The 20,407-nt window shown below is 49.0% G+C and overlaps 1 protein-coding gene across 3 annotated transcripts in view; it reads left to right on the forward strand.

Moving 5' to 3' along the window:
* Positions 1–1,827: 1,827 nt before the first annotated feature.
* The window catches only part of EPB41L4B (erythrocyte membrane protein band 4.1 like 4B), a 139,553-nt gene continuing 120,973 nt past the window's right edge, over positions 1,828–20,407 (forward strand). For all 3 annotated transcript variants that reach the window (XM_061201062.1, XM_061201061.1, XM_061201063.1), the window contains exon 1: positions 1,828–2,135. In XM_061201062.1, coding sequence (XP_061057045.1) covers positions 1,833–2,135 — 303 coding nt within the window. In that variant the 5' untranslated portion in view covers positions 1,828–1,832. The remainder of the gene's footprint in view (positions 2,136–20,407) is intronic.

Below are 20,407 nucleotides of genomic sequence, written 5' to 3' on the forward strand. Positions count from 1 at the left end.
CGGGCAAGGATATTACTTCTCTAAGAAGTCCCAAACTCCACCTAAGTCAATGGGGACAAAGAGAACTACCTGGAAGGGTTGGAGCGAGGATAATGAAAATATCGTCCATGAAATCACCTAAGACAGTGCCTGATCCTCAGTAAATGGCGATTTTGGAATGCCTCCTGAATTCACCCCTCCCTTTCTCTTTCCCCTTTGCTGTGGCCACTGCCTCCGTCCAGGCCTCTCAGAAACCATCATCGCTTGCCAATCATGCCACATGCCTCAGCTTGGCCGTGGTTAGGAGCAACAGCTTTAAATCCCAGCAAACGAGCCCCTATTAACCATGAAATCTGGAGCAAGTCTCTTAAGCTCTCTAAGCTTCAATTTCCTCCTCCGTACAATGGGGATAAAACCGACTATGGAACCAGGCTGTCCTGAGGATTTAGTGAGATGATGAATGGGAAGGGCTTAGCATAGTGTCAGGCACACACACACACACACAAAGCAGTGTTATTCTTCTCAAGAGGCCTGACCTCCTTTCAGCCACACTGAAACCCACTTCTCCCTGAACCAGGCCTTGAACATGTATACCTGAGGGGCACTGTTTATAAACCCTTCCCTCCGCCTCCGATATTCTGTGTGTCCTATACTATCCTCCTCATGCCTCAGTTCTACTCTGCTTCTCAGTAACTTGTGCAAGCTTTACTAGCCTTCTCAGTTACGGTTATTTATGCAGGCCTCTGCCTCGATACTGGACACGAGTTCCCTGAGGAAAGGTGTTCTTCTGTGTAGTCGGTTGGAAAAGTACACCCCCTCCTTGCCTGACCTCAATTTCCTTATTTGGAATGAGCCCATTGGACTGTGATGGCAGAAAGGGCCCTTCCAGCTGTGAGATCTTAAACTGACAGAACTTTAAGTAGCAGGGACCTGGTAGATTACCTAGTTCACCCCTATCCTTTTCCAGAAGGGGAAAGTGAGGGCCTGGTAGGGCCTTCGCTTAATGCGCTTCTCTCTCTGGCCTCCCAGGCAAGGCTCCCCCGAGGGCATGCAGCCCGTTTTCCTAACTAGGCAAGGGGAGACTCTCCGGCGTCTTCAGGGCTCGCGGCGCCGGAAACACGTGTGTGCTCACCTACGTGTACACACGTGAGCACACCTACAGCAGCAGGGGGCGCTCGGGCCGGCAGGGGGCAGCACAGACCCGGTTTGCAAATACCCGGCGCAGCCCCGAGGGAGGAGGGCGTGCTGCAGTCCCGGCGGCTGTAGCGGCGGTGGCGGCGGAGGCGGCGGCTGTAGGTGCAGCCTCCCAGGTGGGAGGCGGGGGCTGCGGGCGCAGGGAAAGGCGCCTGGGGAGCGGGCGCTCGGCTGGGCCTCCTCGGGCCTGGGCGCGGCGAGTGGGAGCGAGCGCGCCAGGAGCACGCAGGCGCCCTGCTCCGGCTGGCCCTCGGCCGGCGCGCGGCGCGGGAGCAGCCCGCAGCCCGCCCCCGCGCCCCCCGCGCCCCCCCAGTCCTCGGGCCGCCCGCGGCCGGCAGTCGGGAGCGGCTCCTTGGCAGCGAGTGCAAGCCGCCGGCCCGGCAGGGCGCGTGGCGGCGGAGGCGGCGGCGGGACAGCTCCCGGGCCGCCCCGAGCGCGCCCTCCCGCCCGCGGCCACTCGCAGCCGGCGCTGGCCGGGCCGGCGCGCCCCGCAGGCAGCCGAAGCGCGGCCTCGTCCTCGGCGGGAGCGAGCCCCGGTCCGCAGCCGGCGGGAGGCGGCGCGGGCGGCCGCCTGCACTGACGGCGTCGCGGGGCGCTCCTGGGCGGCGGCGCAGCGGCGGCGGCGCAGGGGGCGGAGGCAGGGGACGCCCCCAGCCAGGATGCTGCGGTTCCTGCGCCGGACCTTTGGCCGCCGCTCCATGCAGCGCTACGCGCGGGGCGCGGCAGGGCGCGGGGCCGCCGGCCTGGGGGACGAGCGCGACGGGGGTCCGCGGGGGGGCCCGGCCGCCGCCGCCGTGTCCACGCTGCCCGCCGCGCCCGGGGGCAGCGTGTTCCCGGCCGGCGGCGGGCCCCTGCTCATGGGCTGCGCGGCCGTGCACATCTCCGCCGCCGGGGCCTCCAAGGCCACCCTCTACTGCCGCGTCTTCCTGCTCGACGGGACCGAAGTGAGCGTGGACCTGCCGGTGAGTGACGGGGCCGGTCCGGGACACTGGCACCCCGCGGCCCTTGGGGTAGCTCCCTTCCCCCGATGCTTCCCTCTGGGGCGCTCCCCTTGTACCTCTCCGGGATCCCCTCCCCCTTCTGCGAGCACTCCTAGTTCTGGTTCCCTCTCGGACCACCCCGTCCTGCTCTCTTCCGGGGCCCCATCCGTGGCCCGCGCCCCAGAGTCCCAAGTCCCCGCCCCCTGGCGCGGGTGACTGGTGTTCCCCTTCTATCCTCCAGGTTCCTGCATCGGCCTTCTCGGTGCTGGATTATTGGTTAGAAAATCTCAAAGCAATGCGGGGCTGCCATGGGGTGGTCCGCTTGCCCCGACAAACTCGCCACCAGGCCTTGGTGGGACGGCAAGGCGAAGAATCCCCCTCGCCTGCTGGCCGGCAGGTGCCCCAAGTTTGGGAGCGAGTCGGGGGACCACTTCTGCTCTCTTCTGTTCCCATCTCGGTGCTCCACCCCGCCCCCGCAACCCGGTCCCATCCTAAAGAGCCCCTCTGGCTCGCTGCCTCACAGGCGGCTGGGCGACTTGGGAGCTAACTCTAGAATGGATTCTCGCGGACCAGGCCAACTTTGCACCGGCAGAGCCCCTTCTGGGGCGCTGGGAGTCGGCCCCGGGGTGCTCTCGGGCCTGGGGCGCCGGACTTTCCCCGGGGTCTGTGCGTGGAGCCGCGGAGGCACTCCAGGGCAGCTGCGCCGCGGCCTGAGCCCCGGCCACCCGCCCACAGGTGGTTGCACCCCGCTCCCTCCGGCAGAGAGCTAGGCTGGCGCTGCTGTCCCCGCCTGGGCGTCTGGCTACCAACGTGTCTTTCTAGCCGAAGGGGCCAGATCTGATCAAATCAAATCCGCACATTAGTGGGGCGCCTGCTGTGCACCCGGCGCTGCGGCAGACGGTGCCTTTGGGAATCTTTGGGTGTGACCGAGGACACAGCAACGATTGAGCTTTAGATGAATGTTACAGAGCATCTCGAGGGTTTCAAGGGAAAAAAATAACATACCGGGACTTCGAAAGAAAGCATTTAGGCCTCCTCGGGTGGGGGAAATTGGACGTCATGAGAGAACTGGGACTATTGTAAGGGTTGTAGATGGGAAAATGAGAGCCTGCCTGGCCTGGGGTTTAACGTTTCCTTGTGTAGGTTTAATTTTGAGACAGTATCAGTTTATGGCGATTTTATTTTTGTGGTTCCTGGTGCTCTCCATAGGATATCATTTTGTTATGATAATACCCTTTGGGGGCCTTTTTATTCATGGAAAAGGAGCCAACATTCCAGTGCTTAGAACAGTTGTCTTTACAGTAGTATTAAAATGTTATTGCTTCCCCAAGACGGGTCTCTCCAGCTTTTATTCAGCTGGGAGAGGAGGCCTGAAGGGGCCGGGAGGGGCGGGGTGGGGGGAGCCAGTGGTGAGGTGAGTGGGTTGCTTCTGGAGCAGGCAGCTGGTGTGTGGAGAGGATGTGGCGTATTCTGCATCTCGGATCTGGGAAAGGAATGCTCTGGTTTGGAACTTTGACAACGCTCATTGCTGATGGTTTCCTTGTCTGTTCCCCGGGGATGATTCGTTTATAAAATGTACTGCTTCTGTCAGGTTTGTGCGACAGGCTTAAGCGGTGTTTCTGGGATGAAGAATGCAAACCCAGTAAGATGCATGCGTAGTGAATAGACCCAAACAGGTACCCAAATGAACAGGTTGGGACGGGAATGCTGACTTAACCACAGCTGGTGGAACCCTGGCCCAGTGTGAGGGGAGGGGGATTTTGCATCCTAAAAGGTTTCTTCACTTTCTTAAAGGCTACTTGACAAAAGAATTCACCAGGTTTTCTTATAATGGCAGATTTTTTGATGCTTTAAGATGTTATTTAGTGAACTCCCAATTTTATTTATACAGACACGCATATGTATATATACCCCGTCCAAAGGCAAATCCAGAGCAAATGCTGGCTTTTGTCATGTGAGCCCTTGCTTGGGGAGGAAAGATGGAGAAGAATAACCAGTGAGCACGGTTCATCGATTTCAAGATTTATTAGGCATTAGAACTGCATCACACAGTCTCCTATGCTCATCTTCCCAGATCATAGTTTTAGTTCCTGTATTTAATTCTCAGAGTTACAGGGTGAGCTCCAGGCGACCAGCTCCCCATGAATCTGTAGCATGTGTGCTCCTTCTCAGCCCATTTCAACAAGCTCACTTTTTATGCTGTCCTTTTTGGCATTTAGTCCCACTGGTCATTATTCTCGTCTCCTGCGTTCCTGGATTTTTACCGCTTCCTGGGCCCCGGGGTTGCTTTGCTGCGTGGCGCACAGGATTTACCTTTGACCGCCATCTCCCTAAGCTGGATTGTCTGTCTCCAGTCACTTGCACGGGCACGAAGTACACTTGCCAGGCTAACTATAACTCTTTTGTAATTAAAACCCTCTGGTGGTGGTAGCGTCAAGAATTCGTCGCTCAGTATACTAACAGTGGTTATGCATTGTCATAAGCCGTTTTATTAGCCCTAGTCAGGATGTCTATGTTCCAGAATTGCCTCGAACACAACACCCCCACTGTGATCGTGCTGGGGCACCTCGGTTTTCAGTTGTCGCCATTTATTGGGCGTCTCCAGTGTGCCAAATGCTGGACTCTGGACCCAAAGGTGAATGAGAGGTGGCCTTGAGGCTCTTGGGAAACACGTGTAGCAGAGCATCTTTTTATTGTTAAGTGATGCTGAGTGATACGACAGGCTCACCGGACAGGGTGCTGGTGGATGAATTGGGAGGACTTCCCAGAGACTTTGACACTTGAGGCTCTAGGATGTCAAATCCAGTGTCCCTTGTGCATTTAAAAAAAAAAAAAATTTTTTTTATATTTATTTTTTGGCCACACTGAGCGGCTTGTAGGATCTTAGTTCCCCGACCAGGGATCGAACCCAGGTTTGAACCCAGGTTCACGGCAGTGAAAGCCCGAGTCCTAACCATTGGACCACCAGGGAATTCCCCATTTTTAGATTACCTGTTGTGTCAGGGCCACTTCTTGGTCAAGCCACGACCCAGCTGTTATATATAACAAAGGAGGAAGCAAATGACAGGGCCTGGGGCCCCCTCCCCCAGGTGGTGGGCCTCGTCCCCTGGCATGCCTGCGTGTTCTTAACCTTTGCTGTGGATAGTCAGGATCTTTTTTAAAAAAAAATCCATCGGTAATGTGCAGTCTGGAGTGGGCTTGCTGTCCAAACCCAGCTTCCACCCTACAGACCAGAGTGCCACCCTGAGCCACTCCTCTTCAGAAACCCTGGCGCTGCCTTGGAAGGTGCCCCTGTGTCCGTAGCCCAGCCCTGCCCTGCCCAACCCTCAGGTGTGGTCTGGTCAGAGCAGGCAGGACTCCCTCGGCCTGCCTGAGACTCTCCCCTTCTATTAATGCAGCTGAAGATCCCATCAGTGTGCTTGGCAGCGGTACCCACTGTTGACTCATATTAGCTCTCTGTTGACTAAAGCCCTGGCATCGCTTTTGCTCGCGCGGCTGTTGCTCAGCCCCGTCGCCCCCCTCCCCTGCGTGCGCAGTCTTCCAGCAGCTCTGTGTGGAAAGCTGGGAGGGTGTGTGGCTGGCTGGTTAGCACCCCCCACCCCCATGCCTTGGAGGGCACGGCCCGTTGGCCAGTATTGCATTTGGTGCAGTTGCTTTCACTGTCCCTGGAGCTCAGCAGTGACTTGTATGGTACAGGGCAAGCACCGGGAGTTTCAGGGTAGGAAGATGCATGTTTGAGTCTTGGCAGCTGGGCTGTGCAGCCCTGGGCTACTTGAATCTCGATTTTCTGGTGTTTAAAATGGGATGATTACATGACAAAAAGGATATGAAAAGCCTCAGGAAACAGCAGGGTGCTGAAGGGTTGCTAGTAGGTTGTAATCTTACACACATCTCAGTGCCTCCTCTTTGACCTGTGAAAAGTGATTGGGAAGTTTTCTAGAAATGAACATTAAAGAAAAAAAAAAAGCTGGGAATTCCCTGGTGGTCCAGTGGTTAGGACTCCACGTTTTTACTGCCAAGGGCCCCGGTTCGATCTCTGGTCGGGGAACTAAGATCCCGCAACATGTGCAGTGTGCACCCCCCCCCAAAAAAAAAAAAAAAAAGCGGTGCCAGGAAGCCTAAACAGAGCCCAGTGCCGTTTGGCGGGGCTGGGGGTGGGGCTTGATTGAATGTGGGGGGACTGAGTAGTGGAATGTAGCTTGGAGGGCAGGGGTATCTTCACCCTCAGTGGTGGGACGAAATGGGGAACTACATAAGGCCCTAGGAAATAGGAGAAGGCAGCTCCTCATTTCCATCCTCTCCCAAGGTTCTGTTTGCCATGGACACCCTGCCTTATCCCAGACCTCTGGGTGGCTTGCTTTTTCCTGCTCCTGAGGGAAGGTATTGGCTCAAGGTGGCCCTCCAGGGCTTACCCTGCCCCCATCTCCAACCCCCCCAGACCGTGAATGAGACCGTGGGGAGCTTTGGATAACTGTGTGGGTCATGGGTTTGTGTATTTTTTTAAAATACCTTTGTTTTAAAAGTAGGGCTGCTGGCGAAGGAAGGGAGTGGGCCAGAGAGGTGGATGGTGAACATCCTTCCCAAGTGGGATAGAGGTGTGATCTCTAACTCTGGTTCCCCACTTGCTGGATTGTTGGTGTTAATATGCAGGGAGGGGGAGTCTGCCAGCCTCTCCAGTGCCAGTAACATGACCCTGCGCTGGGCCAGGACTGAACAAATATTAACTTGCTAAGCACTTTCACGTGCATAATCTCATTGAATTCTGTCGCTAGTGCACTGGTGTGGATGAAGGCACAGGTCTGTTTAATTCTGAAATAGCAAAAGGTTGGGGGCACGGGTACTGGGAGGCAGAACTTTCCCTTACATTCTTGCATAGGGACTTAGAAAAAAATCCACTCCTTCACCACAGAAATCCTCCGCCCACAGTTTGTCCTCAAAACACGTGTCCCGTCCTTCTCCGCTGCCTGACTCCTGTTGCCAGCCTCCTCCACGCTGCCTGTGAGCGTTTCTCCTGCAGGAATCTGGTTCTTTGCACTCGGGTTTCCTCCTCGGGCCGTGGCAGCTGCCTGCGGGCAGGGTCAGCTGCTGATTCATCTTGGTGTTTTTCTTCAGGTTGGCATGTGCTTTCCTCCCCCACTTGCATTTCACAGGAGAACATGTTGGCAGCAGAAAGATTAGAAAATATAGAGAAGCAAGAGAAGTTAAAAAGATCTAAAATCACATCAGAGATAATAACCACTTTTAAAATTGTGGTGTGTGTCCATCTGTACTTTTCTCTATGTTTTTAGATATGAATCTTATTTTAAGTGACGACTTTACATGGGTTGATGAAAGTAAAGTCTCTTTCCCCACCCCTTCAGCACAAATGAATCGGGACCTAGACCCCAAGTTTGTGTCTCTTTAGGGTGGGACCCTTTTCCCCCCTTTACAGTCCCTGGGACCGTAGCTGGGGCGGGGAGCCCCCTGTGGCCGTCTGAGCTGTGTGCCCCCTACTGCCTGGCTAAGAAGAGGGCTCCCCATCCCTGGAGCCCTTCGCCACCAATCACCTCTGCTCTCTGGCAGGTTAACGTCCTGTTGATGGGGCCTCAAAGTCCCCTTGCATCTGAGGGCTTGTGTTCTGAACACCTGCTTTGGGGTGGTGACCACTCTCGCCTGCCCAGGGATGCCCAGGCTCTGTTACCAGCTGGGGCTGATCTGGCAGAGGCGGGTGGGTGAACTTGCAGCATCCCAGGTGTGCCCCCTCTGCCCTAGGGCCCCTTCATCTCCTTCTGCAACCTCTTTGGCTTCTCTCTGCAGCTGGATGTATCTCACTAGTCCCACTTGATTTTAATTTCTGGTTTATTTTTGTTTTCCAAAATGTTTTTGTTTGCCCACTTGTTTTCTTCAGTTGGCATAGAGCACTTACCCTGTGTGAAGCGTTCGGGAGGGGTACAGGAGGGATGAGAGAGTCCCAGTCTAGAAGGGGAGACAGTGTAAATATACTAGATAACTCGGAACCCCACATGAGGTAGTACGGGGGGTGAGCGATTGAACTGTGGAGTGGATTTGGAGAAGGTTTGATGCCCAAAGTGACATCGAGTTGTCCCGAAGGTTGCCTGGGAGTTCAGCTGTTAGATTTGGTCAGAGGCGTTGGGGCAGAGGAAACAGCAGGTGCAGACGCATGGAGGATGGGAGCCAGAAAACCCCACTTGCTGGACTTGGGGCTCCTTGGGGTCGGGGAGGATTATGAGCTCCAGCTATGTCCCTGAGTCTTGAAGGAGTAAGTGAGGAACCTGTGAAGCACAGAGGAGGGTCTCAGGCCAGTAAGAGCCAGGGGCCACTGTGTGTCGGTCCTGTGCTAATTGCTTAGGTGACTGTTTTGTTGGACCCTCACAGAACCTCTTTTGATGGTTACTGTTGTTAGCCCTGATTTGTGAGGGGGAGAATCAGGGCTTAGCAGGCTGGATAAGAAACTTGCCCGTGTCACGTAGCAAAGGCAGACTCTAGCTTCGAGCTCGGATAGTCTGCCGGCAGATGGTTTGTGTCCTCTGACCCAGGGCTGGGCATGCGAGGGGTGGGAGCGGGGGGGTTCTGAGCCTGCCCCAGAGGCCCCGAGGTGGGTGCGGACCCTGAGCCTCAGAAGGGTGTCCTCCTTTCCAGGCCACTTGGGGTTTCCAGACATCGGATTCACACCTGTAGTCATATTCAGTGAGTGTAGTTTCGCCCAGAGTGCATTCTGGTTTGAGGCCCATAGTTCTTCAACACTGAGGTTGGAAGTAGGCTACATTTTTAAAAAGTGTTTGATAGAACAACACTAAAATTATCACAAAGAAAAGCATTTTACATATTCCCATCCTGCTGCATAGCAACTGGTTGGTTTCGCTGTTCCCTTCAATCTTTGCGCTTTTGCATACATGTTTCTAAACATGGTGTGCATCCTTGTGTATCCTTTTTAAATTTTCTTAAATTTTCTTCCTCCTATCCGAGCCTTCCAGACATACTTCTCACCCAGTTTGGTGCCCTCTTGTTGTGCTTATTCTGGATTACTTAAATTAGCCCCTCATGCTCTGTGTGTGTGTGTGTGTGTGTGTGTGTGTGTGTGTGTGTGTGTGTGTGTAGTAATACCTGTCTCTACCTGTCTCTTGAGGTTGAAGGTTGATATGCAAAGCACCTGGTATCTTACCTGTTAGGCATGCCTACCCCCCCAGGCTTGCAGAATCTGTGTTACTTCTCTTAATTGCCACCATCCGGGAAGGTGTTATTATCCTCTTTACGCACACGGTCTCAGGGAGCAGTTGGTCCTGGGCCAGCTGTAAGTGTGGTGGAGCCAGAATCGAATCTAGGTTTCCTGACTCGTCCTCCACTGCTCTTCCCCCAGCCCATGCGGTGCACACCTGGCTTTCCTGTTTGAAAGGTGTGCTCCTTGGAACTCTTGGGGAAGGTCAGAATCCTTTGTAATTTGATGGGTCAGAATTTCATGCCATAAACCGCCCTGTCTTTCCTGAAACTTTTTGCTTTTCAGCATCTCTGGCATTTGGGTTCTGTCTACCATTTCTCAGCAATTTTTGCAGGTTCTTTTCCCCAAAGTCATAGTTGGCTGAGTGCCCAGAATTTCCTGCTTGAAGTTGAGACCTGGAGGGTGACCTCCCCAGGGCCCTGTGCCAGCGGTGGCATCATCCGGAGCATCTTTGTTTCCCAGCACTGAGCCTGGTCCCAGGGGTGGGATTGCCCAGGCAGCTGGCCCGGCTGGGAGGACGTGGACTGGCTCCCCGGGTGCCTGCAGGGTCGGCATCCCTCGGCTCTGTGGTGTCTCTTCCATGCCCGTTTCCCGTCTGAATGCTGTTGTTATCCGTGTCCTACCTTACGTGTGCTCAAGGGGGTTGAGGTAGGCCTGATGGCACCTCTCCTTTATCCTACCAGTTTGCTTGCTCAGCTGCACCTTCCTTGAGTTACGGATTTTTAAAAATTGTGGTAATATGTAAGTAGCATAAAATTTACCATTTTAACCATTTTTAGGTGTGCAGTTCAGTGGCATTGAGTACATTGACATTGTTGTGCAGCCATCACCACTATCCATCTCCAGAATGTTTTCATCATCCCAAATTAAAACTCAGTGCCCATTAACACGAAGTCCCCATTCCTCTTTCCCCATAGCCCCTGGTAACCTCTAGTCTGCTTTCTGTCTCTATGAATTTGACTACTCTTAGTACCTCCTATAAGTGGAATCATACAGTACTTGTTTCTTTGTGTCTGGCTTCTTTCACTTGGCATAATGTCTTCAAGTCCATCCATGTCGTAACATGTATCAGAATTTCCTTCCTTTATAAGGCTGAATAGTATTCCAATGTATGGATATGCCACATTTTGTTGACCCATTCATCCAAGTTTCAGACTTTTCTGCACATCCGGGCCTTGCCTGTTCACCAGTGGCACTGCCGTCAGAGACTTGGATGTCCCCAGCCCTCTCCTTGGGAGTTTTGTTCTTGGCATTCTGGCACCCACTCGCCTGGGGCTCATTTTATTTTATTTTATTTATTTTGGCTGTGCCAGGTCTTAGTTGCAGCGCTTGGGATCTTCGTTGCAGCATGCGACTCTTAGTTGCGGCATGCGTGCAGGATCTAGTTCCCCGACCAGGGATCGAACCTGGGCCCCCTGCATTGGGAACGCAGAGTCTTACCCACTGGACCACCAGGGAAGTCCCTGGACTCATCCTCCCAGTTGTCTGGTCTTTTGTCTGAGTTGCTCAATGTTGGCAGGTCCTCTGTCCAGTCATTCTTTACATCTTTTAATGACGAAATACAAATATAAAAGAGTATCTGTAACATGACTAGTTCTAAAGAAAAATAATACGGTGAACATCCGGGTACCCACCACCCAGCTTAAGAACAAAGAGCATCGCCAGTGCTGTTAGTGGCCCCCCATGCTCCTCCCCAGTGACCTTCCCCTCCCTCCTGCTCTCCTGAAGTTTGTCTCTCATCCCTTTTTTGATGAGTTTGCCTCATATGTGTGTTTCCCTAAATGATTATTGTTAGTCCTGCATGTTAGTGAACTTTATAGTAAATGGATTTTTCACTCAATACTGTGTCTGTGAGAGATTCATCCATATCGATGAGGTAACTGTAGTTCTTGCTGCGCTGCATGAATATACCAGAATATAGTTATCCTTTGTCGGTGGACATTTGGGATGTTTTCAGTTTGGAGCTGTTAGAAAAAAATGCTGCTTTGAACCTTCTGGAATTGGTCTTCCTGGTGCACATGTGCTCGCAAGTGTCTCTCCTGGGTGTGTACCAGTGGCTGGGAGGGTGGCGGGCAGGGCCTGTTAAGATCATGCGAAATTGCTTTCTCCAGAGTCCGAGCAGCACATAAAAGCGTCTGCTAATCTGTTCTTCAGCCCTTGGCATTGGACAGCTTTTCTGTTTTATTTTAGCAATCTCGTGGGAGTTAGTAGGAACTCATTGTGGCCTTCACTTTTCCCCAGTTGTTGATGGGGTGGAGTATCTTTGCCTGTGTTATGAACCATGAACATATTTCCTCCTGGTATGCCTTGTTCTATGATGTTTGCCTGTTTTTTAGTTGCGTTGTATTTTTCTCATCACGTTCAGCTCACTGCCTGCTGGCCTTGATGAGATTGTCTCCTATACCCACTTCCTCTTCCGAGGTCACCTCAGTGGAACAAAGGAGAACACTTCTCTGTAAGCCCCCCTTGCGGGCCTTTCCTCACGAAGCAGGAATTAACGTTTTGTCTTCCATTTTGCTGTGAATGAGCTGAAGTCTGTTGCTGCTGGTGGCTTTTGGTGAGCAGTTGCAGCATCTGTGGTATTCATTCAATTCTGCCTACTTTTTTTCCGCCAGTTTTTATTAATTGAAATTTTAAATGCAGTCAAAAGCACAGAGAACCCCAAGTACCCATCATATAATGAACATTATCCAAGTACCCATTGTTAAGCTTCATCTTTTATTAATGTGGCCCCTTTCTTTTCATCTGTATCTTCACCTCTGTTACTTCCCAATTCTTTTAAAACAAATTCCAAAACAAAGTCCCAATTATCTAAAAGATAAGGGCTGTGTTTTTTTTAAATAGTCACCGTATTATTAAAACACCTAGAGAGGGCAGACAGCAGAAGCAAGAAGAACTACAATCCTGCAGCCTGTGGAACAAAAACCACATTCACAGAAAGATAGACAAGATGAAAAGGCAGAGGGCTCTGTACCAGATGAAGGAACAAGATAAAACCCCAGAAAAACAATTAAATGAAGTGGAGATAGGCAACCTTCCAGAAAAAGAATTCAGAATAATGATAGTGAAGATGATCCAGGACCTCGGAAAAAGAATGGAGGCAAAGATCGAGAAGATGCAAGAAATGTTTAACAAAGACCTAAAAGAATTAAATGACAAACAGAGATGAACAATACAATAACTGAAATGAAAACTACACTAGAAGGAATCAATAGCAGAATAACTGAGGCAGAAGAACGGATAAGTGACTTGGAAGACAGAATGGTGGAATTCACTGCTGTGGAACAGACTAAAGAAAAAAGAATGAAAAGAAATGAAGACAGCCTAAAAGACCTCTGGGACAACATTAAATGCAACAACATTCGCATTATAGGGGTCCCAGAAGGAGAAGAGAGAGATAAAGGACCAGAGAAAATATTTGAAGAGATAATAGTCGAAAACTTCTCTAACATGGGAAAGGAGATAGCCACCCAAGTCCAGGAAGCGCAGCAAGTCCCATACAGGATAAATCCAAGGAGAAACATGCTGAGACACATAGTAATCAAATTGGCAAAAATTAAAGACAAAGAAAAATTATTGAAAGCAGCAAGGGAAAAATGACAAATAACATACAAGGGAACTCCCATAAGGTTAACAGCTGATTTCTCAGCAGAAACTCTACAAGCCAGAAGGGAGTGGCATGGTATACTTAAAGTGATGAAAGAGAAGAACCTGCAACCAAGATTACTCTACCTGGCAAGGATCTCATTCAGATTCGATGGAGAAATCAAAAGCTTTACAGACAAGCAAAAGCTAAGAGAATTCAGCACCACCAAACCAGCTCTACAACAAATGCTAAAGGAACTTCTCTAACTGGGAAACACAAGAGAAGAAAAGGACCTACAAAAACAAACCCAAAACAATTAAGAAAATGGTAATAGGAACATACATATCGATAATTACCTTAAACGTGAATGGATTAAATGCTCCAACCAAAAGACACAGGCTTGCTGAATGGATACAAAAACAAGACCCATATATATGCTGTCTACAGGAGACCCACTTCAGACCTAGGGACACATACAGACTGAAAGTGAGGGGATGGAAAAAGATATTCCATGCAAATGGAAATCAAGAGAAAGCTGGAGTAGCAATACTCATATCAGATAAAATAGACTTTAAAATAAAGAATGTTACAAGAGACAAGGAAGGACACTACATAATGATCAAGGGATCAATCCAAGAAGAAGATATAACAATTATAAATATATATGCACCCAACATAGGAGCACGTCAATACATAAGGCAACTGCTAGCAGCTATAAAAAAGGAAATCGACAGTAACACAATAGTAGTGGGGGACTTTAACACCTCACTTACACCAATGGACAGATCATCCAAAATGAAAATAAATAAGGAAACAGAAGCTTTAAATGACACAATAGACCAGATAGATTTAATTGATATTTATAGGACATTCCATCCAAAAACAGCAGATTACACTTTCTTCTCAAGTGCGCACGGAACATTCTCCAGGATAGATCACATCTTGGGTCACAAATCAAGCCTCAGTAAATTTAAGAAAATTGAAATCATATCAAGCATCTTTTCTGACCACACCGCTATGAGATTAGAAATGAATTACAGGGAAAAAAACGTAAAAAACACAAACACATGGAGGCTAAACAATACGTTACTAAATAACCAAGAGATCACTGAAAAAATCAAAGAGGAAATCAGAAAATACCTAGAGACAAATGACAATGAAAACACGACGATCCAAAACCTATGGGATGCAGCATAAGCAGTTCTAAGAGGGAAATTTATAGCTATACAAGCCTACCTCAAGAAATAAGAGGGCTTCCCTGGTGGCGCAGTGGTTGAGAGTCTGCCTGCCAATGCAGGAGACATGGGTTCGAGCCCTGGTCTGGGAGGATCCCACATGCCGTGGAGCGACTGGGCCCGTGAGCCACGGCTACTGGGCCTGCACGTCTGGAGCCTGTGCTTCGCAACGGGAGAGGCCGCGATGGTGAGAGGCCCGTGCACCGCGATGAAGAGTGGCCCCCACTTGCCACAGCTGGAGGAAGCCCTCGCACAGAAACGAAGACCCAACACAGCCAAAAGTGAATAAATAAATAAATAAAAATTAAAAAAAAAAAAAAAAGAAATAAGAAAAATCTCAAGTAAACAATCTGACCTTACACCTAAAGGAACTAGAGAAAGAAGAACAAACAAAACCCAAAGTTAGCAGAAGGAAAGAAATCATAAAGATCAGAGCAGAAATAAATGAAATAGAAACAAAGAAAACAATAGCAAAGATCAAGAAAACTAAAAGCTGGTTCTTTGAGAAGATAAACAAAATTGATAAACCATTAGCCAGACTCATCAAGAAAAAGAGGGAGAGGACTCAGATCAATAAAATTAGAAATGAAAAAGGAGAAGTTACAACAGACACTGCAGAAATACAAAGCATCCTAAGAGACTACTACAAGCAACTGCAATATCACTGATGAATATAGATGCAAAAATCCTCAACAAAATACTAACAAACAGAATCCAACAACACATTAAAAGGATCATACACCATGATCAAGTGGGATTTATCCCAGGGATGCAAGGATTCTTCAATGTACGCAAATCAATCAATGTGATACACCATATTATCAAATTGATGAATAAAAACCATTAAAAAAAACCACCTAAAAATAATTAACAATTTTTTTTTAGTCTCAGGTATATAGTCAGTGTTCAGATTTTCTTATTTGGTTGTCACAAGGTCCTTTCATTGTATTTGGTTGATATTCTATCTAAAGCTCTTTAAGAATTTTTTTAAATGTTATTTTTTCCTTGCTCTATTGAGGCATAATTGACAAATAAAAATGGTATATATTTGAGACGTAAAGCATGGTGATTTGATATACGTTTGCATTGCGAAATGGTTACTGTGCATCGAGCTAATTAACATATCTGTCACCTCACCAGTCACCATTTCTTCGTGTGTGTATCTTAGCAGATTTCAAGGATACTCTACATTATAATGAACTATCATCATCATGCTGTCATTTAGATCCCCAGAACTTACTTATCTTAAAACTGAAAGTTTGTGTCCTTTGACCAACATTATCTCATTTTTCCCTGTCTCACCATTTCTCTAAAGCTCTTAGTCTAGAGTTTTCCCTTCTCCCCTCCTTTTTCTCCATTTATTTGTTGAAGAAGCTGGGCCATCTGTCCTAGAGTTTCCCACTCTCTGGACTTCCTTGATGGCATCCTCAATATTTGGTTACCTTGGGGTACAGTTGGTACAGGCATTATTTAAAGCATCTGACTCAGGGCACACAGAGAACAATAAGATAGGTTCCTTGCCCTCCAGAAGCTTGAGAGGAGACAGGTCATTACACCTGGTATGAAAAGTGTCCTAAGGAGTTTTAAGTAAGCTTAAAGGAAGGGCTAAGGTGGGAGGACTGGGAGGGGAAAATGCGCAACCAGAAGATTTCAGAGAGAAAGCTTTGAGTTCTGAGGACAAGTGGAGAACAGCTTTCCTGGTGGCCAGGTCAGCACATGCAAAGGCACTGAGGCTGGAAATAATACTTCCAAGAGTCCTGCTCCTTGTTCAGCCCTTGCCTGTGAGCCCTGTTATCCTCCTATCTTTCATTGGATGTTGCTTTTTTGAAAAGGTCCATATTCCTCATCGTTGGAATGTTTTCAGTAATTTGATTAAAAGAGTCTTTTGTTTTTCTTCTGTTTCTTCATCAGCTCCATGACTGTAGTTTTTTTTTTTTTTAATAAACTTATTTATTTATTTATCTATCTATTTTTGGCTGTGTTGGGTCTTCGTTTCTGCGCGAGGGCCTTCTCCAGTTGCGGCGAGCGGGGGCCACTCCTCATCGCGGTGCGCGGGCCTCTTACGGTCGCGGCCTCTCCCGTCGCGGAGCACAGGCTCCAGACGCGCAGGCTCAGTAATTGTGGCTCACGGGCCCAGCCGCTCCGCGGCGTGGGATCCTCCCAGACCAGGGCTCGAACCCGTGTGCCCAGATTCTCAACCACTGCGCCACCAGGGAAGCCCCCATGACTATAGTTCTGAATGTCTCCCTTGACCTTGAGATTCTCTTTTTCTGTAGCTTACTCCTGTTTGGGTTCCTTTACATTCTCCCGTAGGCCCCTAGTGAGCCCTTTCCATCCATCTCCTGGCCAGAGGTGCCAGCAGACATTTTAAGGAGCAGAGTCAATGAACACTGCAGAGAGAAGGGAGACGGGGCAGACGGTAGGGCAGCGGGAACCACTGAGTTTTACCCCTAAAGGAGCGCTTGAAAGCCTCATGGTCCAGAGCCTCATTCTGGGATGGCAGGTCTTCCCTACCTGCCTGGGAACGTGCAGCCAGCTGCTGCTCACCTGAGGCAAATGAGCAGTAATTAGCATGTAATAAGCGCAGTTTCCTGCACGCAGCCCTCCTGGCTCCTGCTCTCAGTGGCCCAGTGACAGCAGCAGGCCTGTTCGCTTCTCCGAGGCCCCCCTCCCTCTTCCGAAAGCAAGCCGTGGTTCTCCCCTGGCCCAGAAGCAACATTGCCTGCCGGTGAAATGGCCATGGGCTTCACCCAGGAAAGCCCAATACACTGTAAAGGCTCCTGCGGGTTAGTTATTAACCTGCAGTGCACGCTGGCAGCCCCTTCCACAGCATTTCTCTGGCTGTAGTCCTTTGATTGCTCCTGTTTGCTGGGGCCCAAGCCACCTGCCCAGTGAGTGGCAGTCTGTATTAGGTGGCAGCGACAGTGGCCGGTCAGAGTCCAGGGAGGGGCCCAGGCTGGCTTGGGACTGGCCCCGGTTCTCGCACACAGGCTGGCAGTGGCAGATCCCGTGGGTATTCGAGGGAGAGAGTGAGAAGAGGGGATCTGGATGTGGGATGTTTCAATGGGAGAGCGGGGAATCCAAGGTCAAAATTGTTTGTTCAGGATGCTTCAGTATTCTACATAGGATGTATTTTGCTTTGAAGTCCAGAAGCTTTTAGCTTTGTTCTAAAAGCTGTGGCAGATAGTTCCTCTTCATTAAAGAGGCTCCCGAAGAAAAATGCAAAAATTACGTGCTGTCTTCTGAAAGGAAAAGAAGAATTACCTGTACTTGGATTACTGTAATGTGTCATTTATCTTACTAACTCACTTCAGGGGATGAGCACTTCCACATAGATGAGCTTTCCGGAGAGCAGCAGTTCATTCTGTTTACTGACAAGACCTGTTTTATTCCAGCTATTTCATTTATTCATTAAAAACAACAATAAAAAATGATACAAATGAACTTATTTACAAAACAGAAACAGACTCAGACTTAGAAAACAAAACAAACTTATGGTTACCAGAGGGGGAAGGGGGGGAGGGATAAATTAAGAGGTTGGGATTAACATATACGCACTACTATATATAAAATAGATAATCAACAAGGACCTACTGTATAGCACAGGGAACTCTACTCAATACTCTGTAATAACCTATGTGGGAAGTAGAATCTGAAAAAGAACAGATATAGGTATAACTAAATCACTTTGCTGAACACCTGAAACTAACGCAACATTGTAAATCACCTGTACTCCAATATAAAGTAAAAATTTTAAAACAACACAAAACAAAAACACAGCAAAACGCAAGACCAAAATACAGAAACAGAGAGATCATCTAGTGTGTGTAAGGTACCATGTGAGGAATATGAAATGATCAAAAATGTGGGCCCTGCCTCTAAGGAGCTCATTTGGTGTGGGGTGTGGGATTGTCCTTGAATTGTCCTGCACATCTCCTGGCCCACAGCTTTGCTTGGTAGCCCAGGGTCAGCGTGCTAAGGATGTCAAGGTTAAAAGATGCCCCCCCCCACAACCCCACCATGGTTCCAGGCCTCCACATCGTCTGGATACTCAGGTGGGCTGTGTATCACGTTCCAGCCTTCACCTTGTCGTTGCTTTACTTCCTGGCTCTGCTGGCGCACACCTGCGACTCTACACCAGGATCACTGGGCATGGGGGGAGGGCCCCCGTCATCAGAATGTGGTGCCACGTGCAGCCAAGTTGGAGAACCAGTGCTCTGCAGGGTCACGTTCTTTACGTTTGTGTAGTGTTTTAGGTTGAGATGGAGCTTTCGCCTTTCGTGGCTTAACGTAATCCTACTCGTAGCACCTCTTTGACAGAATTGTGGGCATTCCAGTTTTATCGAAAGTTCAGCAGCAAGGTTTCTGCCCAGTGTCCCACACCTAGTAAATGACAGGACCACACCTTAAGCCCTTTTCGGGCTCTAAGTTCACTTCTCCCCAGTTCTTCCCCAGGGCTGTCACCGTAGTGGTGCTTGAGCTGCCACACCCTCACTCCTCACACTTCACTTCTCGCCTGTGTACCTTTGCTGTGTATGCCCTTTCTTCTTGGCTGATTCTTTATCTCGTAAGAGTCCAGTCATCTTTGAGGACCCATCTCAGATGCGACCATGTTTGTGAAGCTTGTCCTGGGCCCCTGCCCCTCCCACCCACCCTGCTCCTCCTGTGTCGCATTCCCTCTCCTGCCTGGGAAGCTGCAGGGCATCGTGCCTTGCATGGGACCTAGTACATTTCATGTCATAGTAGTTATTCGTGTAGTAATTTGAGTAATAAATAACATTACTGACTTCTTGTTTTGCAAATGTTTTTCTTTTTCTTTTGGTGAAATACAAATAACAACAAAGTTTAATCATTTCGTACATTCACAGTGTTAGGCAGCCATCATTACTATCTAGCTCCAGAGCGTTTTCGTGACCCCTGGATCCATTAAGCAGTCAGTCATTCTCCATTCTCCCCTCTTCCCAGCCTCTGGCAACCACTAATCTGTTTTCTGTCTCTGGATTTGCCAACTCGAGGTGTTTCAGGTAAGTGGAATCATATACAATGTGTGGCCTTTTGTGTCTGGCTTTCACGCAGCATAATGTTTTCAAAATATATTGACCATTTACCTTATGATTTAAGCACTTTACTGGCTTAACTCATTGACTCCTCACAACACTATGCATTAGATAGTTCCTATTAACATTCTCATCATACAGAGAAAGAGATGAGGCACAGAGAGGTTAAGCAACATGCTAGAGCACACACAGCACTTAAATGCTCTTGGTCCCTCCGCTGTCCTGCTGGTGTCTGCTCTTGCTGCTCTTGACCTTGATCTTTAGAGATTAGAGGTATGAGCTCAACCTATGAAGTTGAAGTTGAAGGACAAAAACAAAATTCAAGACAGAATTAATCTACAGCAAAAGAACAAACTATGATGTAGCTCCAGGAGCAGAAACCTCCAGAGGTACCCCACAAGGACTGCAGAACAGAATCAGTGGGGGAGGGGGTGGATTCTACAGTGAAAGGTCTCGGCTTAGTTGGAGTGGTCAGTTTTGTTACAGATTTCTCACTAGTGTCAGAGGTCCAGTAGAGGATTATATGTCTAGTATCAGAAGCCAGCTAATGTTCCAGGATCATAGAAATGTTGAGGAATGAGTCTTAAGAACTCCTGAAAGGTAGAGGGAATCCCAACTAGAAGATTTCTTACAAAAGTGGAGCTTACTATGTGCCAGACATAGTTCTGAGCGCTTCTCGTATACTTAAACTCAGTTAATTCTCACGAAAAGTTTACAAGGTAGCCACTGCCCTGTTGCACAGATGAGGAAACAGGTGCAGGACAGTTTAATGTCCCCTCCATGGCCTTGCCACTAGAATGTGGTGGACCTGGGAAGTGTGGTTCCAGCATCCATGGTCTTCATCTTTGTTTTTTTAATCTTAATTTTCTGGTTTTGATTATAACATACCTTTCCTGGAGCAGTGAGAACAGAGCAGCCTAGTTGCTTGAATAGGAAGAAAAAAAGGGAAAAACGGTGAGAAAAATATTGGTTTTATAAAAAAGAAATGTTACGCTGTCATACTAGTTCTGTACTTTTAAAAAATTTTATTTAGTTTTTTGAATTTATTTATTTATCTTTGGCTGCATTGGGTCTTTGTTGCTGTGCGTGGGCTTCCTCTAGTTGCAGCGAGCAGGGGCTACTCTTGGTTGCGGTGTGCGGGCTTCTCACTGCGGTGGCTT

This window comes from Eubalaena glacialis, chromosome 9, assembly GCF_028564815.1.
Source record: "Eubalaena glacialis isolate mEubGla1 chromosome 9, mEubGla1.1.hap2.+ XY, whole genome shotgun sequence".
Lineage (NCBI taxonomy): Eukaryota > Metazoa > Chordata > Mammalia > Artiodactyla > Balaenidae > Eubalaena > Eubalaena glacialis.